The sequence below is a fragment of the Scomber scombrus genome, chromosome 11 (genome assembly GCF_963691925.1).
Source record: "Scomber scombrus chromosome 11, fScoSco1.1, whole genome shotgun sequence".
Classification (NCBI taxonomy): domain Eukaryota; kingdom Metazoa; phylum Chordata; class Actinopteri; order Scombriformes; family Scombridae; genus Scomber; species Scomber scombrus.
This window is the reverse complement of record NC_084980.1, coordinates 7919406-7944680: the sequence shown is the minus strand read 5'-3', so window position 1 is coordinate 7944680 and position 25275 is coordinate 7919406. Positions and strand designations below refer to the sequence as shown.

The following is a 25275-nucleotide window of genomic DNA, read 5'->3' as shown; positions in this document are numbered from 1 at the left end:
TAGCAAATCTCATGTCCGGAAGCCTCAAATCACAAGGTGCTTAAGGACTTTGTCCTCAGGAAATTGCTGTGTCTTGTGAGAGATGCTCCTAAAGCACAAGTCAGCCACAAAGACAGAGATGCACAGGTGACTTCTACTTCTCTTCAGGTATGTGGTTGATTATCGTTTTAATTATGCAGACAGAACAGCATAACTTTATTTGCAATAATAATATTGTGTGATATGCTTTATCACCTAACTGATTTAAAGTCTCTGAGATGATCTCTCTACCTGCATGAATTTATGCAAAATACATTTCTTTTTTCAAAATTTAGATCTATAATTTTATTATGTCTTTTCTTTTAAGATAACTTGTCAACAACTCTTTACTGTTTGCACAATAGCAAACATTCATAGTGAGGTGTAAGTTTTGGTTTGCAGGAGTTGATAAACATTAACAGAGTCATATGACCGTCAGTGTGACAATCTGTTATATAATAACTCACCTGAAGTTAAACCTCGGCTGAATGCTTGGATTTTAGGAAGAATGATAAGTCAAGATCAATCCAGTACTTTCTTTTAGAAGTTATATACTACACAAATAAATCCTGTTTTCAAACTATGGTCATTTAAGGCTGTTGTCACACTTCAATAAAATGTCCTTGTTTTAGTTGCTGTTAGAGAGACTGCTATGGTGAGCTTGAGGAGGTCTCAGTCCTTGAAGAACCTTTCTGAGGTTCAGGAGAGGTCATGGGTCATGCCAGCTCCCACTCGCTGGGACCGAAAGTCTGTGTCTCAGCTGGTGAAACAGTAAGTCCTGCACTTTCATTTGCATATATACACTTGTTAACTAGCCTATTAACGAGCATAGAGACTGAGCATACTTGAGCTGTGCATTTCCCAACCATGCCTTGCTTCATTCACATACAGTGGGAGATTCCCTGTACAACCACAGACTTCTACTAGTAACCACTGTTGAATTACAGATGAGCATTTGTGTGTTCAGTGGCTCTTGTTTTGAGTTCTGTTTTGACTTCCAAGTGAATGTATGTCTAATATTCGCCGTCCTATTAGCTCATTTATTGGTCTTTAGGAACCCTTGAGGGTAACATCTGTTTCTCTAGCTGCTAATTGCTCCATTATGTTCTGGAGCTAGATGCTAACTTTGTCTGTGATTTGGAGCTGGGCAGATAGTAGGCAGTTTTACCAAGGCATTTTTGCTGAAAAACAGCCAGCTGTTGTGGGTAATGAGAGTGAACCACTACAGTGAATTTTTAGACAATAAAAAACAATACAAAGCACTAAAAGAGACTATATGGCTCTATCGAGTTGTAGGGAAGTGCAGACTTGGGTGATGTCAAGTCATGTGAGCAATGCCTTTCACATAACACAGCTATTGAATGTTGATTAGAGCAGTCCAAAGGGCATCTAGACAGTAGCAGAGAGAGAGTGAATACTTGATTACTGCTCATAAACTTTAAGATTTTTTTTTTTTAACATCAGCATCTTCCTGGTCAAATGGATCAATGTTAATACATTTATCAATAAACTTGTTCAAACAGTTACCAAAGCTCTGATGACCTAAGGGGTTCTGAAAAGGCAGAGCATAAACTCCAGGTAATACATTTTTATGTTTTTTTTTCAAGAGTATTAAATGTGGCATACATTATAACAATACCACTGAACATGTAAAAATCAAACACTGCCTTTTAGGTGCCAGAAAACTCTGCAGAGGATCGATGGAGGAGGCTGGAGAACAGGGAGAACATGGCACTGCGAGGATCTTTAAGAAGCTTTGGACTGTCGAGGAGTCGCTCCATGGACTTCCTGCCACAGAAGGAGGCATCAGGCACCAGAGCTCTGTGTGCCCTATTTGAGTCCAAGGCCACCCTGCGGAAGGGCTATGACAGCAGCCTTCGACTCAACTCCATGTCTGCTCCAAGCAAAAAGACAGGAAGAGACTGCCCTCTACAGGACAGGAGAAGTCATACCACTCCTTTAAAGGAAACGAGCATTCAGGTGAGTCATATCAGTGCAGTACTTACATGAGCATTGTCTTATTTTATTTATTGTTTCATTTATAAATCGCATTCTTTAATTCCTTACATTCTAGTGTCACAGCTACCAAACAACCCTGAAAACACAGACTAGTTAAATATAACATAACATAACATAACATAACATAACATAACATAACATAACATAACATGACATGACATAACAACACATAACATAACATAACATAACATAACATAACATAACATAACATAACATAATATAATATAACATAACATAACATAACATAACACAACATAACAACACATAACATGACATGACATAACATGACATAACATAATGAAAGTATTTTGTTACACTACACAGTGATATGCTGTCAGTGTTGAACTGGTGTGGTCCTGGAACGCCACATCACTCAACAGCCTTTGTCACAATTGAATGCTTCACTTCACATTGCATTTGATAACATAGCCTATAGCAAAACTGTACACCACTTCAGAAGGAAACACAGCACCCTCACTTCCTGATAAAAAACAATTTCTTCTTGAAGCTGAAGCCACTCGGGCATACACATTTTTAAAGTAGTTTGACATTTTGGGAAATACTTAACAGTAGTTTAGCATTGAGACTGGAAGCAAGAGTAAACACCTAGCCTAGCTCCGTCCAAAGTTTAAAAAAATTCTACCACCAATAAAGCTAACTATACGTTGTAGCCCAAACATATTTTTATTGCTAATCCATACAATATTAAAATGTATAAACAAAAAGATGTAGTTTTACAGAGAGGTAAGTGCTTTGATAGAAAGATTTATTTTTTTCAAACTTTAGGCAGAGCTAGGTTAGCTGTTTCCAACTGTTTCCAGTCTGTATGGTGAGCTAAGCTAAGCTAAGAAGTTGTAGCTTCATTCTCTTTTTAAACAAACAAGATTTTTTTAAACATGAGAGTGACTTCCATCTTCTAACTAGACAAGAAATTGAATTTTCGAAAATTATTTAATAATTCATTCAAGTTCGTACTGGTTAAAATCTATAGGCCATTGCCCCAAAACCAAAAGCCGTGTGTGAGCCGTGACACTACAAAACCACCACAAACAGTGTATTGTAATTCTCTTCACGTCACTATATGTTGTTTATTCACAGAGAACTGCCCAGCTGGACAGAGGAAAGACCATGAATGGGCTCCCTGAGTCTTATGACAGACTGCCCAGATACTCACACGGTGAGCAGTTGTGCTAAATGTCTTTTTTATAGTCACTGAGATCTGATAGGGCAGAAGGGATTGATGCCAAGGCTCCTTCCTCAAAGGTATGAGGTCACTGATATATTGTGGTACCACATTTTACTATCAGTTGTTCTTACTTTAAAAAGAACTAGTAAAAACATCTAGGAAATGAAAACCCATGTCACTTCCACTTGAGCTATTTATTGTATGTGTTCCTGTTGGTTCTTTGTTCATGACTGAGTACTGAGATATTTTGAGATATGTATGTAGGCACATTCATCAGTCAGTGTCACAAAAACATTGTTTGAGCATTCACACACATGTAGTATCAAATGGATCTATATTAAGTTACCTCAGAGCAGAAATGTCAGGATCAAGGACTCTACTACTTTAAGTGTGACCATGTAAATCCTGGCAGAGATGGGTAAGCAGTCACCACTGTGTTCTTTGGCCTGGGGAGTCACAGCGAACAGCTAAATAAAGACAAGGATGCAGCGGTGTAAATGCATAACTATGCCTTCAGCACACATGCTTAAGATAGGAGTAAGGCAGTCGCCATGACGCAGACCTTGGCCCTCTGAGCCATACCGCTCTGTCCTGGAAATGATATTGCCACGGTTATCGTAGTAGTTGACGCTTTGACCCTGTGATGAGTCTGGTCAAAATAAGACACAGACAGGAATGTAAGGGTAAATTAGCGGTGCCTCCTGTAGAGTTTCTGACATGATTTGTTAGTGTGTTTTGATGCCAACAACAGCGTACTTTCCTAAATATACTATGCTGTTAAAATAGTATAATAATTCAGCTATAAATTATATTTCAACCTCTATCTTTAGTAGCTTTATCACTGCGCCATTTAACCCTAATACCATGGCACCACTGATTGAGTTCCTGTGTGTTTTTTCCTGTGTTACGCGCCACACACCCACTGACACACATATTGTAGGTCCCACCCAGTGCCTGGATATAGGGGGTGACAATGTAGCAATGGGAATGGGAGGTGGAGGGGTCCCCCCAGTCCCACAGTGACTAACAGAGGTGATTGACTCAGCCGAGTAGCAGCCACCAGCCCTCCCAAAATAGTCAGAGTCTTCCTCTGGGGCAGCGGCACTGATAAAAATCAGCTGTCACCGATGCCAGAGGACTAGAAGCAGTTCAGTCGCAGTGAAGTGAAGTGACAGGCAGAGAGGAGCAACGAGAGAGGAGACAGGCTGCATCACAAATCACAGGAGCCTTAAAAGTCAGTTATCGAACACAGCGGAGATATACAGAAAAGTGACCGAGAACTACGCCGGATGGCAATTTAGTGAGTATCAAGACAATTAACTTTATTCAAATAGAGGAAACTGATGTGATTTTATAGGTACTGTAAAATTCTATCATACTTGTTTAATGAGAAGGGCACTGTGTAGATGTATTTGTTTTACATGACAGAAGTATAGTCTGTATGATAAGTAAAGTGAACATAGATTGTAGTTGATGCTCTTTGCTTCTATTTCAGCAAACTGTATTCAAAATATTGAGTTAAAGTTTCATATTGTGCCAGCTTGTCACTGAGAAACAATTTCAAGCATAAAAGCAATGATGTAAAATCAAATTATTTAATTTCACAAAAATAGATCCCAAAAAAAAAGTTCTGTCCATTCTGACCCTATTTATGCCTGTTTTTCTTGAGTAATATCAGAGTTACACGAGGTTGCAAATAAAGGGTTGTGACTATATTGCTGGCATCTTCATTAAATCTTAAGTAGGTATCATTTCTCAGCACCTTATCCCTTTAAATGTCTGGAATGGGAGGTCAGACAACTTGATCACTCAGTAAACAACTTTCTTTCTTTCTATCATCAAAAGAGTCATAATGAACTCTGAAATGAGACGCAGCATCTGTCATAAAAGCAACCAGGGAAATCAAAGATAACTTTTATTGCCAGGTGTAACACTGTTTGGGGGGTCTCCAGCCTTTTGGCATGTCGGTTTTCATTACCGTCTATGAATGTGGCAACAATCGCCAACAGCTGATGGTAGTGAAGGTGGTGGTGAAGAACAAATACCAACTGCATTTCACCATCATTTGTACAGCTGCCAGCGGCCCAAAACTCCCCCACATTCCTTTGCTGCTAATAGCTCCTCTTCATTCCTGGAGAATTAACCCAGATCAAAGAGATGTCAGGAGAAGTTGCCCTGTGGGAATCACAGAGAAAAGTATCAGTCTTTTAAAAAAAAAAGATCAGCAGAAGTTAATGCAGTCCTTCGACCAGTAATTAACAAAAGCTTATTATATGTGAGTCAACTCTGATTTGCTAACGACAGGATTTTACGAATCAGTATTTCATCAGCTATCAGTAGAGGTGTGTACAGTGATAACAAGTGGTGGAGTTGACCTCTCAGTTTAGGGGGTGAGGACTTCAGCAGGACACACATGGCACTGAGTTGCCTCATTCTGTCTGCTCACCCATCTATGAAAATGCTTTAAGTCCGGACTCGTGAGAGGCGCCAGCTTGCTGGTCCATCCTTTTGTCCTGTGAGGGCTTACTGTGTCAAAAGAGGAGGTGTTTTCAAATCTGGCCATTAGTTACAGCTGGATGGCCTGTGCAACACACTGAGCTGTTGACCTCCAGCCACATTGTCCACTCTGCTGTTGTTGTTGAAACATTTCCCAAATCTATCATTATCTATCTACCGTACTCAGTTGAACATTATTTTACTGTTTGTTATTTGATTTGTTAGATTTTTGCTATAAAAAATCACTTCAAGTATTACAGCAGCAAAATTCAGCTGCAGGTTAGAGGTGAGATCAGTTTCATATCTTTCATAGGGTCGGCCTGTCGCATTCCTGTGGTCAGGTGTTGATGGTTTGATGGCAGAGCGCTCACAAAAACAATGTGCAAACAATCTGTGTCACTCCAGCTGAGCTAGCAGTTGCTGTTTTTTTCCCCCTTCTTTGGCGTCATGGTCAGTCAATGGCATGCAGTGTGCTAAGGATCCGAGGCAGCGGGCAGGCTGTGTGGGCCAATTTATCTTGTCAGCTAGTTAGATCAAAGCCTTCCAAACTGGCTTGTTTGTTGCAACGTTTCTATTTAGTACAAAAAATCATATGTCGTCTCTTTTGAATATCATGGAATTCAAACCCACAATTTTACCCTCTCAGTTAAGGTGCAATGTGGGCCTGTTGCAGATTAAATTGTTTCCATAAGTTAAGGAGAAACAAGAGCACACTGATAAAAAAGATTCCAAAGTCACTATAAATACATACAATATGAACATCACTATAAATACACACACAAACTGTTATCATTACACTTGTTGCTGGCACTAGACACACTCTGCATTGCTTATTTTGGGATACAGGACTATCTGAGTCCTACTTTTACAAGTGTGTGTCAAAGAATCTAATACAATCAGACAAATGTTATTTCAGTCAGGGTTATTTTACTGAGCAATTATACTAACATTTGGGTGGATTGGATCTAATTTTTCTTTTTTCTTTTCTTTTGCAGATGACAAATATAGTCCATCACTGACTAAGGGGGGCACCCCAACAAGACAAGCGAGAGACAGGATATCTACTTCCTCCTCCATTAGAGACAGATCAGCTCTCTATCTGTCAAGAGCAGCAGCTTTCGACTCCACAGGAGGCTCAACACATCCAGTGAGTTCCTGAAATGCCTCTCATTCCTCATCATTGGGGTTAAGGTCTTCAATAGGGAATGACCAATATGCTCTGACAGAAAAGGAGCTTCTCAATATTTTATGATAAATCGATTGCATACATTAAACGAGTAACATAATGATAAAACGATATATTTGTTTTAAGGAATAATAGAACCAAATCTAATCACCATTTAATGTTTCTGTTGTTTGACAGGAATTCTTTGGTACTCCAGGAACGAGGTCTAAAAATAGTAAGGTACTGTGTAGTTCACTTTGAATCTCTTTCCACAGTATGTGTGCAGTGACTCTTTGCTTGCCTGACTAAAGACGTGGCTGACTTTTAACCTGATACACAATAAATTAACACAAGGGTATGTACAATTACATAAAACCATAAGAACCAGAGCAAATAATACTGCCAAATACGACAATCTTTTCCAGTAGCTAAAATATCACAAACAGCAGTAGCTAGTATGACGTTTTAGGGTTTATATTAATGTTACATTAATTTCTGTATAGGCATACAACAATATGCTTTGAAATAGTAAGATACAGTGCCATCAATAGGACAGCATCACGGAGGATATAAAGTCATGCTTTTGGCTGTGTCACTATATCTAAATAACATAAAATAAAACTACACCTTTGGCAGACCATCTCTAGCATTACAAGTCTTGAAACGTGAAATGGAAAAATCTCAATGTACTCAACAAGTGCAGCATGCGTAACCATTAAATTATGTGATGATGATTCGCATTTTAATCATCGTCAACAGATCACATGAAAAGATCAAAACCAACAATGAGTTGATCCTATTAACAAGTATTGTCTGTGTACCAAAAGCTTGATATATAACTTATTCCTGGGTATAGAGCTGCTTTGTTGCCAACAAATGATTAAAAACACATCAATATGCCACACTGTTGCGCTGGATGACATTCGCCTTCATTTCTAGAAGAACTAATGCATTGCTGGTTTTGCCCTTTCAACCAAATTTGTTGACTGTAATAAAAATATAGACTATCGCCAGCCTTTGAAATAAGAAAGAAGGGGCATAAATGTATGTATTAAAGTAACTTCCTGCACTCACAGTATAAACTAGGTGTCTGTGTGATGTCTGCGTACTAACAGCTATGAAGTGTTTTGTTAACCCTTGGTGTGGCAGAGGATGGTTTGCGGTGAAAAACATCTGCGATCATAGAGAAAGGTAATGTATAGCTTTGCTTACTAAATGCATGTCATCTAAATATTTGCTTGTAGTCTAATATTGTTGTTGGTCACTGAATCCTGACAATGTTACTCCCATCTGTTTTTTTTATTTAAAGATGGCTGACGCAGCCAGGAAAATCACAGTTACACACTCATCTCATGATGAAGACGACCTACCTCTCCCCCCACCTCCTCCAGTGCCACCTAGACCCCTTGACTATGAAGGGCCCTCAGCATTAAGTAACCTCCCTATGCCTCCACCTAAAGAAACCTTTTCAACCTTCTACCAGCAACGGCAGAAGAGTGAGCTCAAGAGGCTCTTTAAACACATCCACCCAGACCTTCGTGAAAGTCTTGATGATGCTATGGATGATGAGATAATGAAGGCAGTGCAGTCAGAAAACACCCAGGCAGTGGATGCAGCTCATCAGTGTGAAGTGCAATCAATGAGGTGGATCTTTGAGAACTGGACTCTGGACAATATTGGGGATCCTCATTCAACCAAAAAGCTCCTGGATGAGGAGGACTTAACTGGTGGAGATGTCAGAGGCACCTCCTCCATGTTTGAGCACATTGACAGCACGCAAATTTCAGGGGCTAAAAGACAGACTTCAGTCTTAGGGGATGTGAGAACATCAACATGGCTGTTTGAGACCCAGCCATTGGATTCCTTAAATAAATCACAAAGAGAAGAAGGTGAACTGGTCGAGGCAGTCCTGAAAGAGCCCATCCAGCCAGGAGATGTGAGTGGGACTCGGCTGCTTTTTGAGTCTAAAACACTGAGCGACTTGGGACGCTGCAATTCCATAGAAGACTATGACTTCCTTAAACTGAAGTCTGAGCTTCAGGAACAGAAAGGAGATGTCCAGAAGACTGTGAAACTCTTTCAGGCAGAACCTTGCTGTGCCATCAGAGACAAAAGCGGCAATATCCATGAGATTAAATCCATCTGTAGGGAGGAGATCAACAGCGGCAACACCAGCACTGCCCGTTGGCTTTTTGAAACCCAGCCTTTGGACCTGATTAATAAGGGAACTGATGGAGTGAAAATAATCCGGGGTATATCTTTGGAAGAGGGGCATGGAGGAGGAGTTGACCGAAAGAGGTGGATGTTTGAAACTCAGTCTCTTGACACAATACAAGAGGGTGAGGGAGTGGTCAAGTTTGAAGGAACAGCGGCTGACTGCACAGGAGAGGCTGATGTAGTCAACAAGAAGAAGCTCTTTGAAATGCAACCCCTGGCAGCACTGAAAGGAAACTCTGAGGAAAAGACTTTGGAAAAGGAAGAAATAATTGGGGGGGATGTCAAGACTTCTATGTGGCTGTTTGAAACTCAACCCATGGAGACACTTTATGACAGCTATGAAGTTGGGCGTCTGAAGAAAATTACCCTCTCAGCTGATGAACAAGGAGCTGTAAAAGGCAAAAAAGAAATGTTTGAGAGCTGCAGTGTTCAAAAGAGCACCTCATTCAAAGAACAAGAGATTGAAAAGGGCGATGTTAAGGGATTCAAACATCTTTTTGAAACAATTCCTCTCGGTAAAATTGCCCATTCTGATGAGGACATTCATGAGAAGGAAAATGACATCTCAGCAGGAAATGTAAAAGGCAACAAAGCTTTGTTTGAGGCTACTCCCTTATATGCAATAAAAGACAGCTCTGGAAATTTCCATAAAGTCACAACAGTCAGCCGAGAGGAATTCATCAAAGGAAAGGTTCAAAACTATAAGTGGATGTTCGAGACCAAGCCTTTAGAACAGGTTGCAGAGGGAAAGGGAAATGTTGAGGTAATCAAAGGCATCACCAGGCAGGAGGATACTGTAGGCGATGTCAAGATGGCAAAGTGGCTTTTTGAAACTCAGACAATAGATGGGATCCATTCCAAATTCAACCAAACAGAGCCAAGCACTTCTGTAGAAGAGGAGTCTCGTAAAGGTGATGTCAAGACCTGTAAATGGTTATTTGAGACACAACCAATGGACATTTTGTATGACAAATCAGAAAAAGTGAATGATAAAGAAGCCATTGACAATACCAACGTCAAGTCCATTACTTGGCTTTTTGAATCACAGCCTCTAGACACCATCAAAGATGGGGAAGAGTACAACTTGAAGCTCTGCAGCACCATACAGGATTCTTTCAAATCAGAGGTTGGTGTTCAAACAGTCAAGCATCTTTTTGAAACGGAAACCTTGGACAGAATAAGGAAGGATGCAAACTTAGAACAAGATGTGAGATGTGTCAGCCAAGTTAACTTTCAGTCAGGAGATGTCTCACGAGTCAAAGAACTTTTTGAATCCCAGTCCCTTGATGAAATCGGATCAGAAATGATGACAGCATCTGATGAACAGAATCAAGGTGAACACATCGAGAAAGGATCCGTACATAAATTCACTTGGTTGTTTGAGAACTGTTCCATGAATAAGATTAACAAGGACAACGTTGATGCAAACACTGAGAGAGTCAGTGATGTTGAGAGTGGTGATGTACAAAACAAGAAGTTCATATTTGAAACTTCCTCATTAGACAAAATTCATGACCAACCGATTGAAGAGAAGTCAGTCTGTGTGGAAGAACCTGTGATTGATGTTGATGTGAAGTCAAGCACCATGATGTTTGAGTCCCTGCCATTGTATGCCATCAAGGACAAAGAGGGGCAGTTTCATGAAGTGACAACTGTGAAAAAAGAGGAGGTAATGAGTGGTGATGTGAGAGGAGCAAGGTGGATGTTTGAGACAAAGCCTCTTGATGCCATCAAGGAAGAGAATGAAGTTTATGTGATCCGAGCTGTCACTCAAGAGGATGTCAAGAAAGGAGATGTCAAATCAGCCAGATGGAAGTTTGAGACGCAGCCTTTGGACTCCCTTACCAGTCTAGAGGAGCCTTCTGTCAGGGTCATTGAAGACTTTGGAAGCAGTAATGTGCAGCTCAATAAAAAGATATTTGAATCTGAGCAGTCATGCCAGAAGTTTGTGAGAATGGTTAGTGTCACTGATGTCCAGCAGGGTGATGTCAGGACCTCCACCTGGCTCTTTGAGAATCAACCCTTTGACAGTCTCAGAGGGGAACCTCAAGAGCAAAGTCCAGTAAAAACAGTCCACAGGGAAGACAGCCAGACAGGAGATGTGAAACGCTGCACTTGGCTGTTTGAATCACATCCACTGGACAAGATCAAGGAGCCTGAAGATACCTCAGTGCAAGGTGTTCAGGAAGAGATACCAAAAGCTGATGTGAAGTGCACTACCTGGCTCTTTGAGACCACACCACTGGACAAAATCACTGCCACTAGTGTTGTTGACACCCTGTCATACCTATATCAAATGACTTTTGTTCACTCAAGTGGCATCATAATAGAAGCAAATGATAGTAAGAATGTGAGCATGGCAAAATATCAGCTTGAAAGTAACAAATGTGTGCAGATCCAGAAAGAGGAGGTTGTGGAGGGCAACATCAGGAACATCATGTTACAACTCTTACTCAAACCAACCCCAAAGACTCAAGTTACTCTTCTCAGAGAAGCAGAGAAGGGTAAAGTGAACACCACAGTCATAGAACTTCCAGTTTGCCAGTCTGACTCAACTATCAACCTCGAGAGGGATCAAAGAATACAAAACATTGTCCAGACGATCGATGAATTCCTTGTTCAAGATAATGATTTGAAGAAAGGAATCATGATGCAAGAGACTGCCGATGGACAAGCAGAGATGTCAGTTTATTCACTCATCTGTCATTGTGAAACCAAAATCGAGAGTCACGTTATAGAAAAAGGAGATGTAAAATCTACTATTGGAAACCTGTTAGCTACTGCCAACAGTCAGAGAACTGCAGCATCATGTAGAGTGGATGAAAATGAAAAGGGAAATGTGAACTTGTACAAAAGTTGCATTGAGAAAGGAGATCTTCACTACCTGAAAAGTCTTCAGGCTGAGGCATTAGGAGATGAAGTTGATCACAACCTTTTGGCTAAGGAGAATATTGAAATAGTGCAGGGTGATGTGAGGGAAGCAAAGAGAAGCCTCTGTCAGCAAAAAGAGCAGATAGAGCGAACCATTTCTGATGTTTTGCCAGGGGATGTAAAGAACACCAAAAGAGTTTTTTCATCAGATTGCCCTCTCAGTGTTGAAAATATTATTCCAAAGGAAGAAATAATCCCTGGGGATATCTCATCAGCAAAGCAACAACTTGCAGTGAAGCAACCAATCATGGTAGAAAAAGAGGAAGTTGTGGCTGGCGACATCAAGGCAACAATGCAGTCACTAGAACGTGCAAAACAACAGAGCATGTGTGTGGAGCGGGAGATCATCACACCTGGAACTATCTATGAAATGGACTTGTCAGCAAAAGGTCCTGAAACAGAAGGAAGCCAAGCACAAAAAGAAATGATCATATCAGGAGATGTGAAAGCAGCTAAAAAGTCCCTTGAAATGGCTAAGCAGCAAAGTATGCATGTGGAGCGGGAAGTCTTTGTTCCTGGAAAAATATACAACCTGAATGTCTCAGCACAAGAGGAAAGCTCCTCAGCAGTGACCCAATCTTCGTCTTCCTCCAGATGCCAGCAAATCAAGACTTGTCCAAAGGTCAGTGGTGCAGTGAAAGATCAGGAAAGCCATGTTTCGTTTCAGGCTTGCCAACAGGGTGAAATATCAAGAAGTACAGCTTTAGTCAGTAATTGTGCACCAGACTCACTACTACCTTTTGTAAGTTTTGAGTGTAATGGTCTGACAACAGAAGACGAGACAGAAGATGTTGTTAGAGGAGATGTCAAGGCAGCAATTAAGTCTCTTCAGAGTGCAGCAACAGAGCAGAAGCTCCTAGATAAAGAAAATATTGTAAGAGGTAATGTGCAACTGGCTTTGGAATCTCTTGAGAAGTCTAGTGTAAATGTATCCAAAGGAGACTTTAAAGCTGCTATGATATACAGGAATTCAGGGAAGGCTTGTTCAGGGAGGAGCAAGACTGTTCACAAGCAGTGTGTTGTGGTGTCTATGCCTCCATCTGACACAAAATTGTCTCCTTCAATTTCAGTAACCTGTGAAGGACAACCATCCATTACAACACAGAATTCAACACCGAACCCTGTAGCAAATGGAAACTCTAAATCATCCGGTTCTGAAGGTGTAACTCCCCCTCCTCTTCCTCAAAAGACAAGTGAGAAACTACAGGACCAGAAGCCAACTTTACCACCAAAACCACAATGGACAAAATCCGTAGTTGTGGATGACCTGAATATTTCATTACGCCCGGAAGACTCTTGCCCCATCAAAGACAATGTAAAAAGTGCAGGGATTCCTCCAAATGCAAAACAAAGCAATCAGTTTCCTACAGTTAAACTACAAGAAAACACAACACATAGCAAAATCAATAAAGACACCTCACATGCAACATACCACCAAAAATGTTCCAGTGAAGCTGTGCAAGACTCAAATCAAACAAATGAATGTCTAACACTAGCCTCAAAGCCTCATGAAATTAAGAAAAAGAACACAGCACCACCTACAGGAAACAAATCAAACAGCCAAGTAATGACATCAAACAATACTGAATTGGAAATGGAGAGAAATGTAATACAGAAAATCAATGCAGCTGAGGAGATACAGATGTGTATGAAGAATTATGCAGAAGACCCTAAATATGAAATGAACATGAGCTTACAAGCTGCCCTAAAGAATTTTGAAAGAAAGGACAGTGAGCCTCTGGATAAAATAGTTCCTTTGTTGTCCAAGAAGGTAAAAGTAACAAATGATAACACTGGAGACAAAAAACAGACTGACAAAACCGAAAAACAACACAGCAAGATTGATGAGCAAATGCCAGACACCAACAATACAGTTGAAGCATGCCATGTACGGCAAAATGACCTCAATGGAAACAATGGAAAGCAACAAAAATATGAGGATAAAGTTGTTTTAAGAAAGAAGAAAGTAAAGGAGACAGAGGATGAGCGACGACAGAGGCTCTCTGTCCACAAAGAGGAGATCATGAAAGGAAATGTGAAGGCGGCCATGGAAATCTTTGAAAATTTAAGGAAACGAGAGGAACTTAAGGGAATCCTGTCTCAGGTGCAAGAGATGGAGGGAGAAACCAGTGATGTAGATGTAAGCTCCTTGAAGACATTACATGAGAAAGTCCCTGCTTGGATAGCTACACCAAGTAGAAATGCAAAGCAAAGTAAAACGGAGGAAAAGAAAGTTGAAGTAGAGACACAGGATGATGATCTAGAAAGCATATCCTCGGTTGAGACTGCGTTTGAAGATTTGGAAAAGGCAAGCAAGGAAATAATGAATCTGAAGGAACAGACTTTAGCAAAGCTCCTTGATATTGAAGAGGCAATTAAAAAAGCTCTGTACTCTGTCTCCAATCTGAAATCTGAGGCTGACATCGCAGGCTTGTCAGGACTATTTAATGAGTCTTTAAAATCTGAGCAAAACATTCAACCTGCCAACAACATCAGGAAAATAAGTATTGTGTCAAGCAAGGCGAAATCAGGACAAATCAAAGATACGACAGACGGGAATCTGCAGACAGTTTCAGATTCAAGTCCTTCCAAACAAGAAGTGCCCAGACGAGTGCACAATAAGCCACTTATAAGACAGTCATCTTCCCAGTCCTCTCCATCGTTCATCTCCATTCACTCAGCCGCCAGAAAACCTGCTGAACAACCAAAATCAACCATGTCAACATTTAAACCAAAAACTGATGGTAATTGTCAAAGTTGCCATGATGCAAACAGTGATCTGGGACAAGAGTCTACTGCTGTTGAGTCTTCAAAAGATGCTCACACCCCTGCACAGCGCAAGGTCAGTGTGCTTGAGGTGAAAACAGTTCCAGAACAACCTGCTGGAATAATTGGCACAAAGACTGTAAGTGAAACATACGAAGAGACCGATGGCTTTGGCAACGTATTTGTTTCCTCTGTGACCTCAACATTTGTCACAAAACAGTCTGACAGTGAGTCCTCTGCTCTGTTTGGAGTGGTTGGGAGTCCAGCCAGATATGAAGTTATGGCATCCCCATTACTGCGAAGATCTGGTCGCCCTTTTGAAGATAAGGTGTTGGGCAACACCAAGGAGAAGGGGAAGGTGTTTGTAACATTTAGCCAACCAATGGAAAAGCAATAAATAAGCCACTTATCAGACAGTGCTCTCCCCAGTCCTTAGGAAAGCAGTTATTCCTTTTGTGTATTTATCACATTATGTTTTAATGAAAAAGGTTTTGTTAATCATAAAACTGATCCTCTGAAATTATGAAAATGTTGACATTTAATTTAAGAAACATTTGTCTTATAGATTTTATACTGTAACCACTTGATAAAGTGTTAAATTCTGTTATTGAAGCGAAGCTGTTGCTGATATTGTATGTTCTGTCGCGTAAAATTGTTAAATAAATGAGCTTAAAAGAAATGGTTTCTATTCTCAAAGTCTTGTTCCTCATAATTATTTCACAGTTTGTAAAACATAAAAGGAATTTTACCATTGATGTTACCTGTAATTTAGCCTAGATTCAAAACCTTAAATCACATCTTAGATGTCATCAATATAAATGTCAATGCATTCTGAGCACTACAGTGATTGATTCAGGATGTGTTTAGCCTAGCTTAGCTCAAAGACCTAAGGAAGGATGGGAAAACAATTACTCTTTGTCAAAAAAGAAAAAACAATGTCTTAGTTTTTTTTAGTGAGCAAGCTAGCCACCAGCCCAGCATGCACCAGTCAAACTTAAATCAAAACAGAACAGGGATTCTGAGGTGCAGCAAGCAGTCACCGGGCTAATCTGTTGGTCAGGATTCAGGAAATGTGCAGGTAAATTACTCCTAAAAAACCACTGCAATGTCTGCATGTCTACTTTTAGACAATGAATGGGCAAATTACATAATACATAAGCTTTTGAGTAACTTGGAAGGAACCTTAGCAGGAACTAAGCTGATTGTTTCCCCAGTCTTTGCGCTAAGCTAGGTTTAAGATGTTCTGGATCACAGAAGTGGGCTTCCCAAAAGATGGGGTACCCGAAAAGTTGTACGGCCCACGATTTTAACTGGAGACTGAAATGGAATAACACACATGCCTCAAACATTTCCACATTTCTTTATTTTCGTTGTACTTTTGGTCACATCCTCTCTTGTTTCCCAGCTTCAATGTAGCTAACATCATTTGAAAAATCCTTTCTTTTCTGCTCACATTCATTTGAATGTCCAGATTCATGCATATATGAAGTACATTTATAATAACATTTGCCTGGTTCTTACTGGAAACCCAAGTCTCACTATTAATAGCCTACATGTGCAAATGCTGACATCATAGGTGTATGGTTATATTGTCTGGTTTCTAAAAGTTAATCCACATCTTTCTAAAAGTTCATCGACATCTGCCAGCCAATCAGACTCAAAGAATTCTAATAAGGCACACAGTATGATGGTAAAGATAGCAGTGACAATTTAGATGCTGTAATGTCTCAGAAGTGATATTTAAACCATTTTATTGCTGATATTAGTATTCATATAAAATATTGTATTGCAAAAAACTAAAGGCTTAAATTATTAAAATACACACATATGGTTGGAGAAATACAAAGATGGCAGATAGGTCTTGTCGAATCAAACTGTTGCTATGTCAAGCTGTGTCAAACATACTGTAAAATCCCAGGTACCTTAAATGTATTTAATATTTGCTTTCATCATCATAGTTCCTGTCACCTGCCAAGGAAATGTGTTCTGCCTGTTTATCACCTGTGTATCCAATGGAAAAAATGGTTGCCAATAAACTTATCCTGCACAACAACTGTTTCTGCTGTAAACACTGTGAGAAGAAGCTCAGGTGAGATATTTTGACAGCTTAATAAGACTGATTCAAATCAACCATTGCAAAGGAAAGAATTGCACCCTATCTACCACACTATAATTGATGAGAATGAAAATTGTTTGAATGAAATCATTGTTAAGGCGAATTTAGAAATAAGTTTTAGAATGAAGTCATGATTATTTACTATGTCCGATGCACTGAAATCATTCAAAGAAACTTATCTTGTACAAATAACAAATTATTCAACAAATTACACAATATTTGATTTAAAATGTTGTTTATATCATAAAAGACTTTGCTTTGTTTTATTGCAGCATTCACAACTATTCATCTCTTTATGGAGAGTTCTACTGCATTTCTCACTACCAACAGCTTTTTAAAAGAAAAGGAAATTATGATGAGGGATTTGGGCACCAGCAACATAAAGACCGTTGGCTTCAGAAAAGTAAAGCAATAGATGAGCCAGAAGCCATGGGCACACCCAGAATAACAAAAAGCAACATAAACACTTCTGGTGGCTCCAGCGAGTCATCTGTTGGTGTGTTTGTTACAAAGTCATCTGCAAGAGAGATGGGACACGACAGTAGTGCTGATGTTAGGGGCAAACTGAAAATGAGTTGGCCACCAGAGAAGAAGAGTACAGGGGTTAATCCGACACAGCAGACATACACACCTGCTCCAAAAAATAAGATACCTGATTTTGGCAAAGCAGCTACAATTAGTATGAGCTCCTCAAAGCATCAGAAAAGTACCAAACCCCAGTTAAAGATCAGTCACAGAGAGGAAATGAAAAATAAAGTGAAAACACCATCAAACACCTTCAATTCAGGGGTTAAGGAACAATATATGACACCAGGTTATAAAGTAGTTCAGAAGTTGAACTCAGAGGAACCAAAACCAAGGAGTGATCCAATCAAAGGTGGACATTTCCAAGGCAGCATCTCTCACAGAGTGTCTCATTTTTCTTCCCCCCTCTCAGAAAAGGGTAACACTGTCACAAGCCAAAAAACAGAGCAGATTAATGTGGCACCTGCCATAAAAACAAGTAACAATCCAACAATCAACAGACGGGATTCTTTTTCAAATAAAGGTAGGAAGTCTGTACGATTTGCTCCCGATGTTGATGTTGCTCCGTATAACAAGACCTCTCAACTGACCCCAAAAACCAAACTTGAGGAGCTTGGTAAAAAGTTTTCAGACCAAACTGAACTTAACCAAGTTGATGAATCAAAAGAGTTCAAAGATATTGATGAAAAAAATGACATTGATCATTTGTCATCTGAGATCAGCAAAGAACACCTTGAACCCCTTGAACATAAATGCCACGGAGAAACAGCCATTACATTAAACACAGAGAACAGTGTTAATATGGAGAGTAGTCAAGAGATCCCACAAACCGGTGATGAAGATCTAAAAGGAGTTGTAGAGAAGGTTGAGGAATCACTTGATACCCAAAGTTTTACCGAAATGAAAAATGAAAATTCAACTCAAGAAGTTGTGACACACCAAGAGCTATCTAAGAAACTCAATGTCATTCCAAGAAACTCAGAAAATGAAAGTGATCAAGACAGTCGTGCAAAACAAATGACTAAAGAGGAAGCCAATCTTGAAAACAATGAAAATAAGTTTGAAAAGCCCAACTCAACAAATGAGCAAGAAAATGATGACAGTCAGAAGAAGGTTGTTGCAAGAACGAATTCTTTCAAAGGTTTTGTAAAACAGGTTGACAAGCCAAAGGCTAGACTGGGATCCTGGTCCAAAGGAAAGAGTCCTTTGTCAAAGCTCTTCACATCGAGTGGAAATGAAAAAACAAACAAGGCTGAACCAAAAGATACCAAAAAACCTGAAGTAAAACCTAGTGGTGGACTCCTAGGAAGACTGTTTCAGTCATCCCCAGAGAAGACTGAGGACACCATGCAATCAACAGCACATGTTGAAAGAAATGACAAAGTACATGGTGGTGACAAGAGCACGGAGGAGGCAAAGGAAGCCTTTACAAAAGAGAAGCAAATGGAATATGACATGCCTGAAGTCCCACCTCTGGAACAAGAAGCTTGGGACCATATGAAGGACAAGTTAAACTCTTCTGAACCCAATACATTGGAAAGTAACAAAGATGAGACTATAATCACATCCTCAGGTTCATCTGACCTGCACCACACATCAATTAATGAAACAGGTGATGACCTGATGGCTCCAACGCAAACTAATATGAATCCAACTGATGATCAGAGTATGAAGGCTATAGGCCCGTCTGTCACTGATCCTGGACTAGCTGACCCCAACACATTGGAAAGTAACAAAGATGAGGCTATAAACACATCTGCAGGGCCATCTGACCTGCACCACACATCAATTAATGAAACAGGTGATGACCTGATGGCTCCAACGCAAACTAATATGCATCCAACTGATGATCAGAGTAGGAAGGCTACAGGCCTGTCTGTGACTGATCCTGGACTAGCTGACTCCAACACATTGGAAAGTAACAAAAATGAGGCTATATTCACATCTGCAGGGCAATCTGACCTGCACCAGACATCGACTAATGAAACAGATGATGACCTGACAGCTCCAACGCAAACTGATATAAATCCAACTGATGATCAGAGTAGGAAGGCTATAGGCCTGTCTGTCACTGATCCTGGACTAGCTGACCCCAACATATTGCAAATTAACAAAGATGAGGCTATAAACACATCTGCAGGGCCATCTGACATGCACCACACATCAATTAATGAAACAGGTGATGATGACCTGACGGCTCCAACGCAAACTAATATGAATCCAACTGATGATCAGAGTAGGAAGGCTACAGGCCTGTCTGTGACTGATCCTGGACTAGCTGACTCCAACACATTGGAAAGTAACAAAGATGAGGCTATAATCACATCTGCAGGGCAATCCTACGTGCACCAGACATCAACTAATGAAACAGGTGATGACCTGACAGCTCCAATGCAAACTGATAAAAATCCAACTGATGATCAGAGTAGGAAGACTATAGGCCCGTCTGTCACCGATCCTGGACTAGCTGACTCCAAAGATCTTCCTTCTGCCATGCAGTCAGAGAACCAAGTGTCTGAGGAGTCTGTTAGTCAGTTAATAGCTGAGGAAATTGTTGATGCAAGTTTGAGCAACCCATTTAATGATAGTATTTTAGTAGACAGCATCAGTTCTGTCTCTGTTGACCCACAAGTCATTCAAAGAGATACAGATGAATGCATTCAAAAGTCACAAGAATTGCTTGATGCACCTGACCTAGGAGGAAGAAACCTTAACAATGGAGCACTTTTTGATTTCAGCCAAGAACCTCCACAAGATTCCTCTGATCCTTTTGGTCCATCCGATTCTCAGGAGATTTTTGTGGGTGATTTAGCATTTTCAGCCACTGTTAGTGACACAGCTTTGCCTGCTGATGCCTCTGCTGTAAGTCTTAGCCTGCTTGACTCGCAACCTGAAATAGTCAAAAATGAAGGGATGTTTGGTATGGCAGATCAGCTGATTGACCCCGACTCAGCACTTGTCAACCAAGATGAGATTCAAACCCCAAGTCCATTCAATGCAAATAGCCAGCCAAAAGAGCAGGACACTGATTTTGATATATTCAGCTCAAATGACAATCTGTTCACTCAGACACCTGTTGTTAGCATTTCTGATCAAGGAGGAGCTGATGCTTCCACAAACCAGATGTCCGTCTTTCCCGATGATATCTTTGGGTTTAGCGAAATCTCAAACAGTGCAGATGCCTTTACAGGGATGCCGTGCACTCCAGCCACTCCTAATTCACTGAATGATTTTCTTGGTTCAGATACAATTTCTACTGCTGCTCCTTCAGCTCAGGTAGATCTTTTTGCTGCGGATATCTTTGCATCGGAACCACAATTGCTGCCACTGTCCGAGCCAAGTGACGCAAATCCCTTTGTAGGCAATCTATTAGTGTCTGGAGACAACAATACTCAGCAGGCAGCAGAAAATACTGTCACAGACAGTAGCTGGATGGATGATTTGCTTGGGTGAAAGCAGCACTGTGTTTTCATGACTTAATACACAATATTGGACTGTACAAAACAATAGAGAAAGACGTCCATGAGTAAATGAGTAAACAAAAACACAGCTAATGCTTTAATTTACCATTAAATTTAGAAAACTGAAAAGGATCAAACTCAACAAATGTTTGCAGTTAAGATGTGACTTTACATACAAGCTGCAAAATCAATGTATTTTATGACACAAACATGATTTTCTTTCAAAGTTAACAGAACAAGCAGTCAGTGTAACTTGTTAAATAACTGCATATTTTAAAGAGATTTTGCACAAATAGGTAATAAATAAAAAGATAAGAGTAAGACTAGCTGTAATTTGCAAATGAAATTTCTGTATTCAAATACATTTGTAAATATGATGATTTAAAAATAAATTCTTTCTCATGAATGTACTGACTAATATCTGTTATGAAATTAAAACTTTATCCATTACACATTTGAAATTTCCTTCTGTAATTGAGACTTTTTTTTACTGACACATTGAGGTTTTGGCTCATAAAACATTGTAAATGCCAGGTAGCATTTTGGTAACTGTACTGTAGTTCAGACCTGGGTCCTCGGTAACCCGTTATTTTACAGTTCCCTTACAGCAAGAGTTAGAAAATGTGAGCAATACACTTGTTTGTTGTCTTGTCGAGAGTGAGATGAGACAATCAATAACACTCTCTCACACTCACAGTCTTTGCGCCAAACTGATTTGTGGCTGTACAGTAGCTTGATATTCACTGAATCAGTGTATTTCTCTATAAATGTCAAACTCTTTCTTTAATCTCCTGGAAATCTTCCAAATAATTTTCTGGTGTGTAACTGCACATTCCTGGAAAAATTGTATTCATGTATATTGGTACTATAAAGGAGAAATTGTTCACTTGGTAAAGTTGAAAAGTAGCCTACTTGCTCATCGTGCCATACTCAGAATACAATGCCCTAAAAAACAAGTCTAAAAACCATATTGTTTATTATTGACAACATCATGGCCACTTCAGCAACATAAGAAGGTAAAAAGCACATTATAAAAATTGTGTATACTCTACTCTATATTCTGAATTTCTACAGCCAATTTTGGTCTATCATTGTGTTGTTGTCTTGCATTTGATCACATCTCAGAAACATGTCTATAACTTGGATTTGTGGAGGTCCCGTTTCTGAGAGACAAAGGACAGATCAGAGATATTTACAAGAAATAAGGACATCTAAGAGATATAACCTTGTCTAATGACACATGTATAATGATGAACATATTGGCCATAGGTACCTTTTATTCTCAGTCTCATCAGTAAGTCAGGAAGCTCTTTTCTGTTCGTCTCAGGAAGCAGGAAACCAAACCTCCGACCAGTGTAAGGCTGCTGGACAATGTGATTTCTAGCATGCAAGGACATTCTGCTGAGAAATGTTAATTAATGCTGCTGCCAAGTTGTTAAATGGTATATTGAAATTAAAGCTCTAGCTGAAAAGCAATCATTTTTATGTTAATGTAGGTGAAATAACTCCTTGAAGGGTAACGTAAAAGGGTTTCTAATATGACTGATCCAACTGACAATCTACACATAGATTTTTGTGGATAAACAATAATGCAAACAATTTAAGTTTCACGTTCTGCTTTATAAATTGTCTGCCCTATATAATATGCTCATATACTGTAAATGACTTTGTAACATAATGAAAATGCCATGAGAGCTATAATGTTAGATAGATAGATAGATAGATAGATAGATAGATAGATAGATAGATAGATAGATAGATAGATAGATAGATAGATAGATAGATAGATAGATAGATAGATAGATAGATAGATAGATAGATAGATAGATAGAAAAACAGCAAGGTCTGAGGCTGAGGCTGTGTGACAAAAAAAAAAAAAAAAATAGTGCAATATACAATTTAAAGTGAATTTAGTGAATTTAGTCCAGGCTGTGGATGTGGGGGGGTCATTTTATATCCAGATTGTAAAGTTGTACGGCCCTGGGGACAAATGAATTACTCAGTCTGTCAGTTATGCGTGACAGCTGATCATGCTCTTCTGCTGGATGAAGAAGAGCATGTTTATGAATGTCCCCTGACGGCTCTGAAGTATAATCCTGAATGAGGCCAGTCAGAGGCTAAATGTAATTAGTTTGGAAATCATTTAAAAACTCAAGCTTTATTACGTTATTTTGCTGAATTGCACTTGCAAGCGTACAACATGTACCTCATAAACTCAGCTTGGTTTTAAGTATTTTATGCAGAGTTATCAGAGTAGAGTGCATGCTGTTCAAGAATATATACATTCATCAGAAAGCTCACCTTTTTTTAAGTTTACTTTTAGTTTTTAACATTATTGTTTTGACCTTTTAAAAAAAAAATCAGTAATAAGGAGGAGATGATTGTTTTATAATCTCTTTTTTTATATTTTATTTGTTTATTTGTCAGGGACAGTGCATATTAATAAACATTTCTGTAAATATGCCAGAATTAGCCCAAAGGCTAGTTGGCAGCCTAAAATCATGCATCAAGTCTGCTGGTAAAGATTCTTATAGACTGGAAGTCCTCGTGGTTCATTGTGCAGCTAAAATTTTTGTAGGATAAAGGCTTAAATCAACATTTTGTTGAGTTGTGCAGATACAAAATAGTGGACAGCAGAGCAACAGCTTACAATGTATCACCACTACATCTCAAAACATGAGGCAATCTCTCATCCATCCTCCAGAAGTGGTTATTAATACAGATTAGATGGAATGCAGTCAATGTATGCTGAATGTCCACACAAAATTCACACTAATATAAATTTCCTGACGTTTCTGTCCACAAGTAAACTGATTTTTTTAAAGAAAAAAAATCTTCTTTTTGTTGCCTGTACAAAATTAGAATAATTTTTGCATTGCAGGATGAGTATGATGATTAAAAATCTATACTGGGTTTGTGAGGTACACTTAGTTCAATCTATTGCAGTAATAAATCCTACTTTAATGAAGCATATAATTATAGTTGTGTTACGCTGTGAGTATGAAACATACATTTCAAATAATGCTGGCCACAAACTGTTGGGAGGGGATTCATTCCAGGTTTTCATTGTATCCATGTCATCTTTTAGCTTTACCTTGTGCCTGTCATGCAATAATCATTTAAAAAGTAAATATCACCATCATCACAAGCACATTTGAAATGATACTTTCTGTTTAATTTGCTTCTGCCACCAGCCCTACACAATGGAGGTAACAGCATTTGGTTTGTGTTTTTTAATAATCAAACACAGTATGTTTTTCAAGAGACAATGTCCATGTCTGTCATGATATTTCAGTTAAAAGTTCATCTCAGATAACTATTAACAGTTCATAATTTATGTATCACACTACTGTGTTAGTTCAAGGTAAAACAAAAAAATAAGCATGACATAACATAACTACTTGAAACAATAAAAACTGTTCTATGTCAGTACATTACATGGTATAAATAAGAAAATGAGGAGGTCATTCATGTGAGATGTCCCAGCCATTTCTCACCAATAAAATGTTATTTAAAAAAACAAAAACAAACAGTGCACATGTTGAATGTACGTCAGCCAAGAGCGCCACTGCATAATGACTGTGGAAGCAATACAATCAGTACAAGATTAGTCAATTAGTCAATCGTTTAAACAAATTAACAATTTTGACAAAATTATCATTGGACAAACAAAAACATAATATATAGAAGTATAGAAGAACTGGTTTTACTAATAACATTAACAATGGCTCTGCTCTATTCAAGTGACCATATGAGTCATGCTAATGTGACAGTGAGCCAGCATGCAACAGGGTGTTTCAACTATTTGCTGTGTTTAACATGCTCTCTTCCCATGTGAATACACAATGGCAATAATAATGATACTGGTTACTGTTTGTCAGTCACAGTGACAGCATATGCATACCCATCAACAGGCTGATTATGACTGCTATTCTTAACATTTTCCTGATGGTGGCAGAAGAGTCATGGAGGGTTTGTCCTCATGAGAACACAGATGAGGTCAGTAATTTTAACGGCTGTACTCATTAGATCTTGAAATAGATGTCGAGCTATTTTGTCGCTTTGGTATGAGGGCTGTAGTACAATAAAACTCACTGATTGTCTAAAGTGGTTATTTGAATTTACTTAGTAAGTTTTATGGTAGTCTTCCAATTACAATGTTAAATATTTTAAGCATGTGGAAATTTCAGCCTAAAGCTAGAGGAGAGCTCACGGGGAGTGTCCAAATTATTCTCAGCAAATTTCAAATATGGATAGTAGTTTTTTAGTATCTTTTCCTGGAAAGTGGGCACACAGACCAACTGATCAATCTACAATACCATCCTGAATCACTGCTGATAGTGGAGCAGAAAAATCAGTAATAGGATTAGTCGGA

General features: G+C 39.2%; 1 protein-coding gene across 1 annotated transcript; it reads left to right on the top strand.

Moving 5' to 3' along the window:
* The first annotated feature begins 670 nt into the window (after positions 1–670).
* On the top strand, positions 671–15470 carry xirp1 (xin actin binding repeat containing 1). Its single transcript, XM_062429386.1, has 7 exons — positions 671–789; positions 1542–1596; positions 1693–1998; positions 3136–3214; positions 6715–6866; positions 7083–7124; positions 8194–15470. The coding sequence occupies exons 1-7, from the start codon at positions 671–673 to the stop codon at positions 15193–15195; spliced, it is 7755 nt and encodes a 2584-aa protein (XP_062285370.1). The 3' UTR covers positions 15196–15470.
* Positions 15471–25275: the final 9805 nt, after the last annotated feature.

Bases quoted from the DNA above. Each gene is read 5' to 3' on its own strand.
- xirp1 (XM_062429386.1), top strand. From the start codon at position 671: ATGGTGAGCTTGAGGAGGTCTCAGTCCTTGAAGAACCTTTCTGAGGTT. The intron at 1,597-1,692 runs GTAATACATTTT...ACTGCCTTTTAG, and splicing joins AGGCAGAGCATAAACTCCAG to GTGCCAGAAAACTCTGCAGA. The intron at 3,215-6,714 runs GTGAGCAGTTGT...TTTCTTTTGCAG, and splicing joins ACTGCCCAGATACTCACACG to ATGACAAATATAGTCCATCA.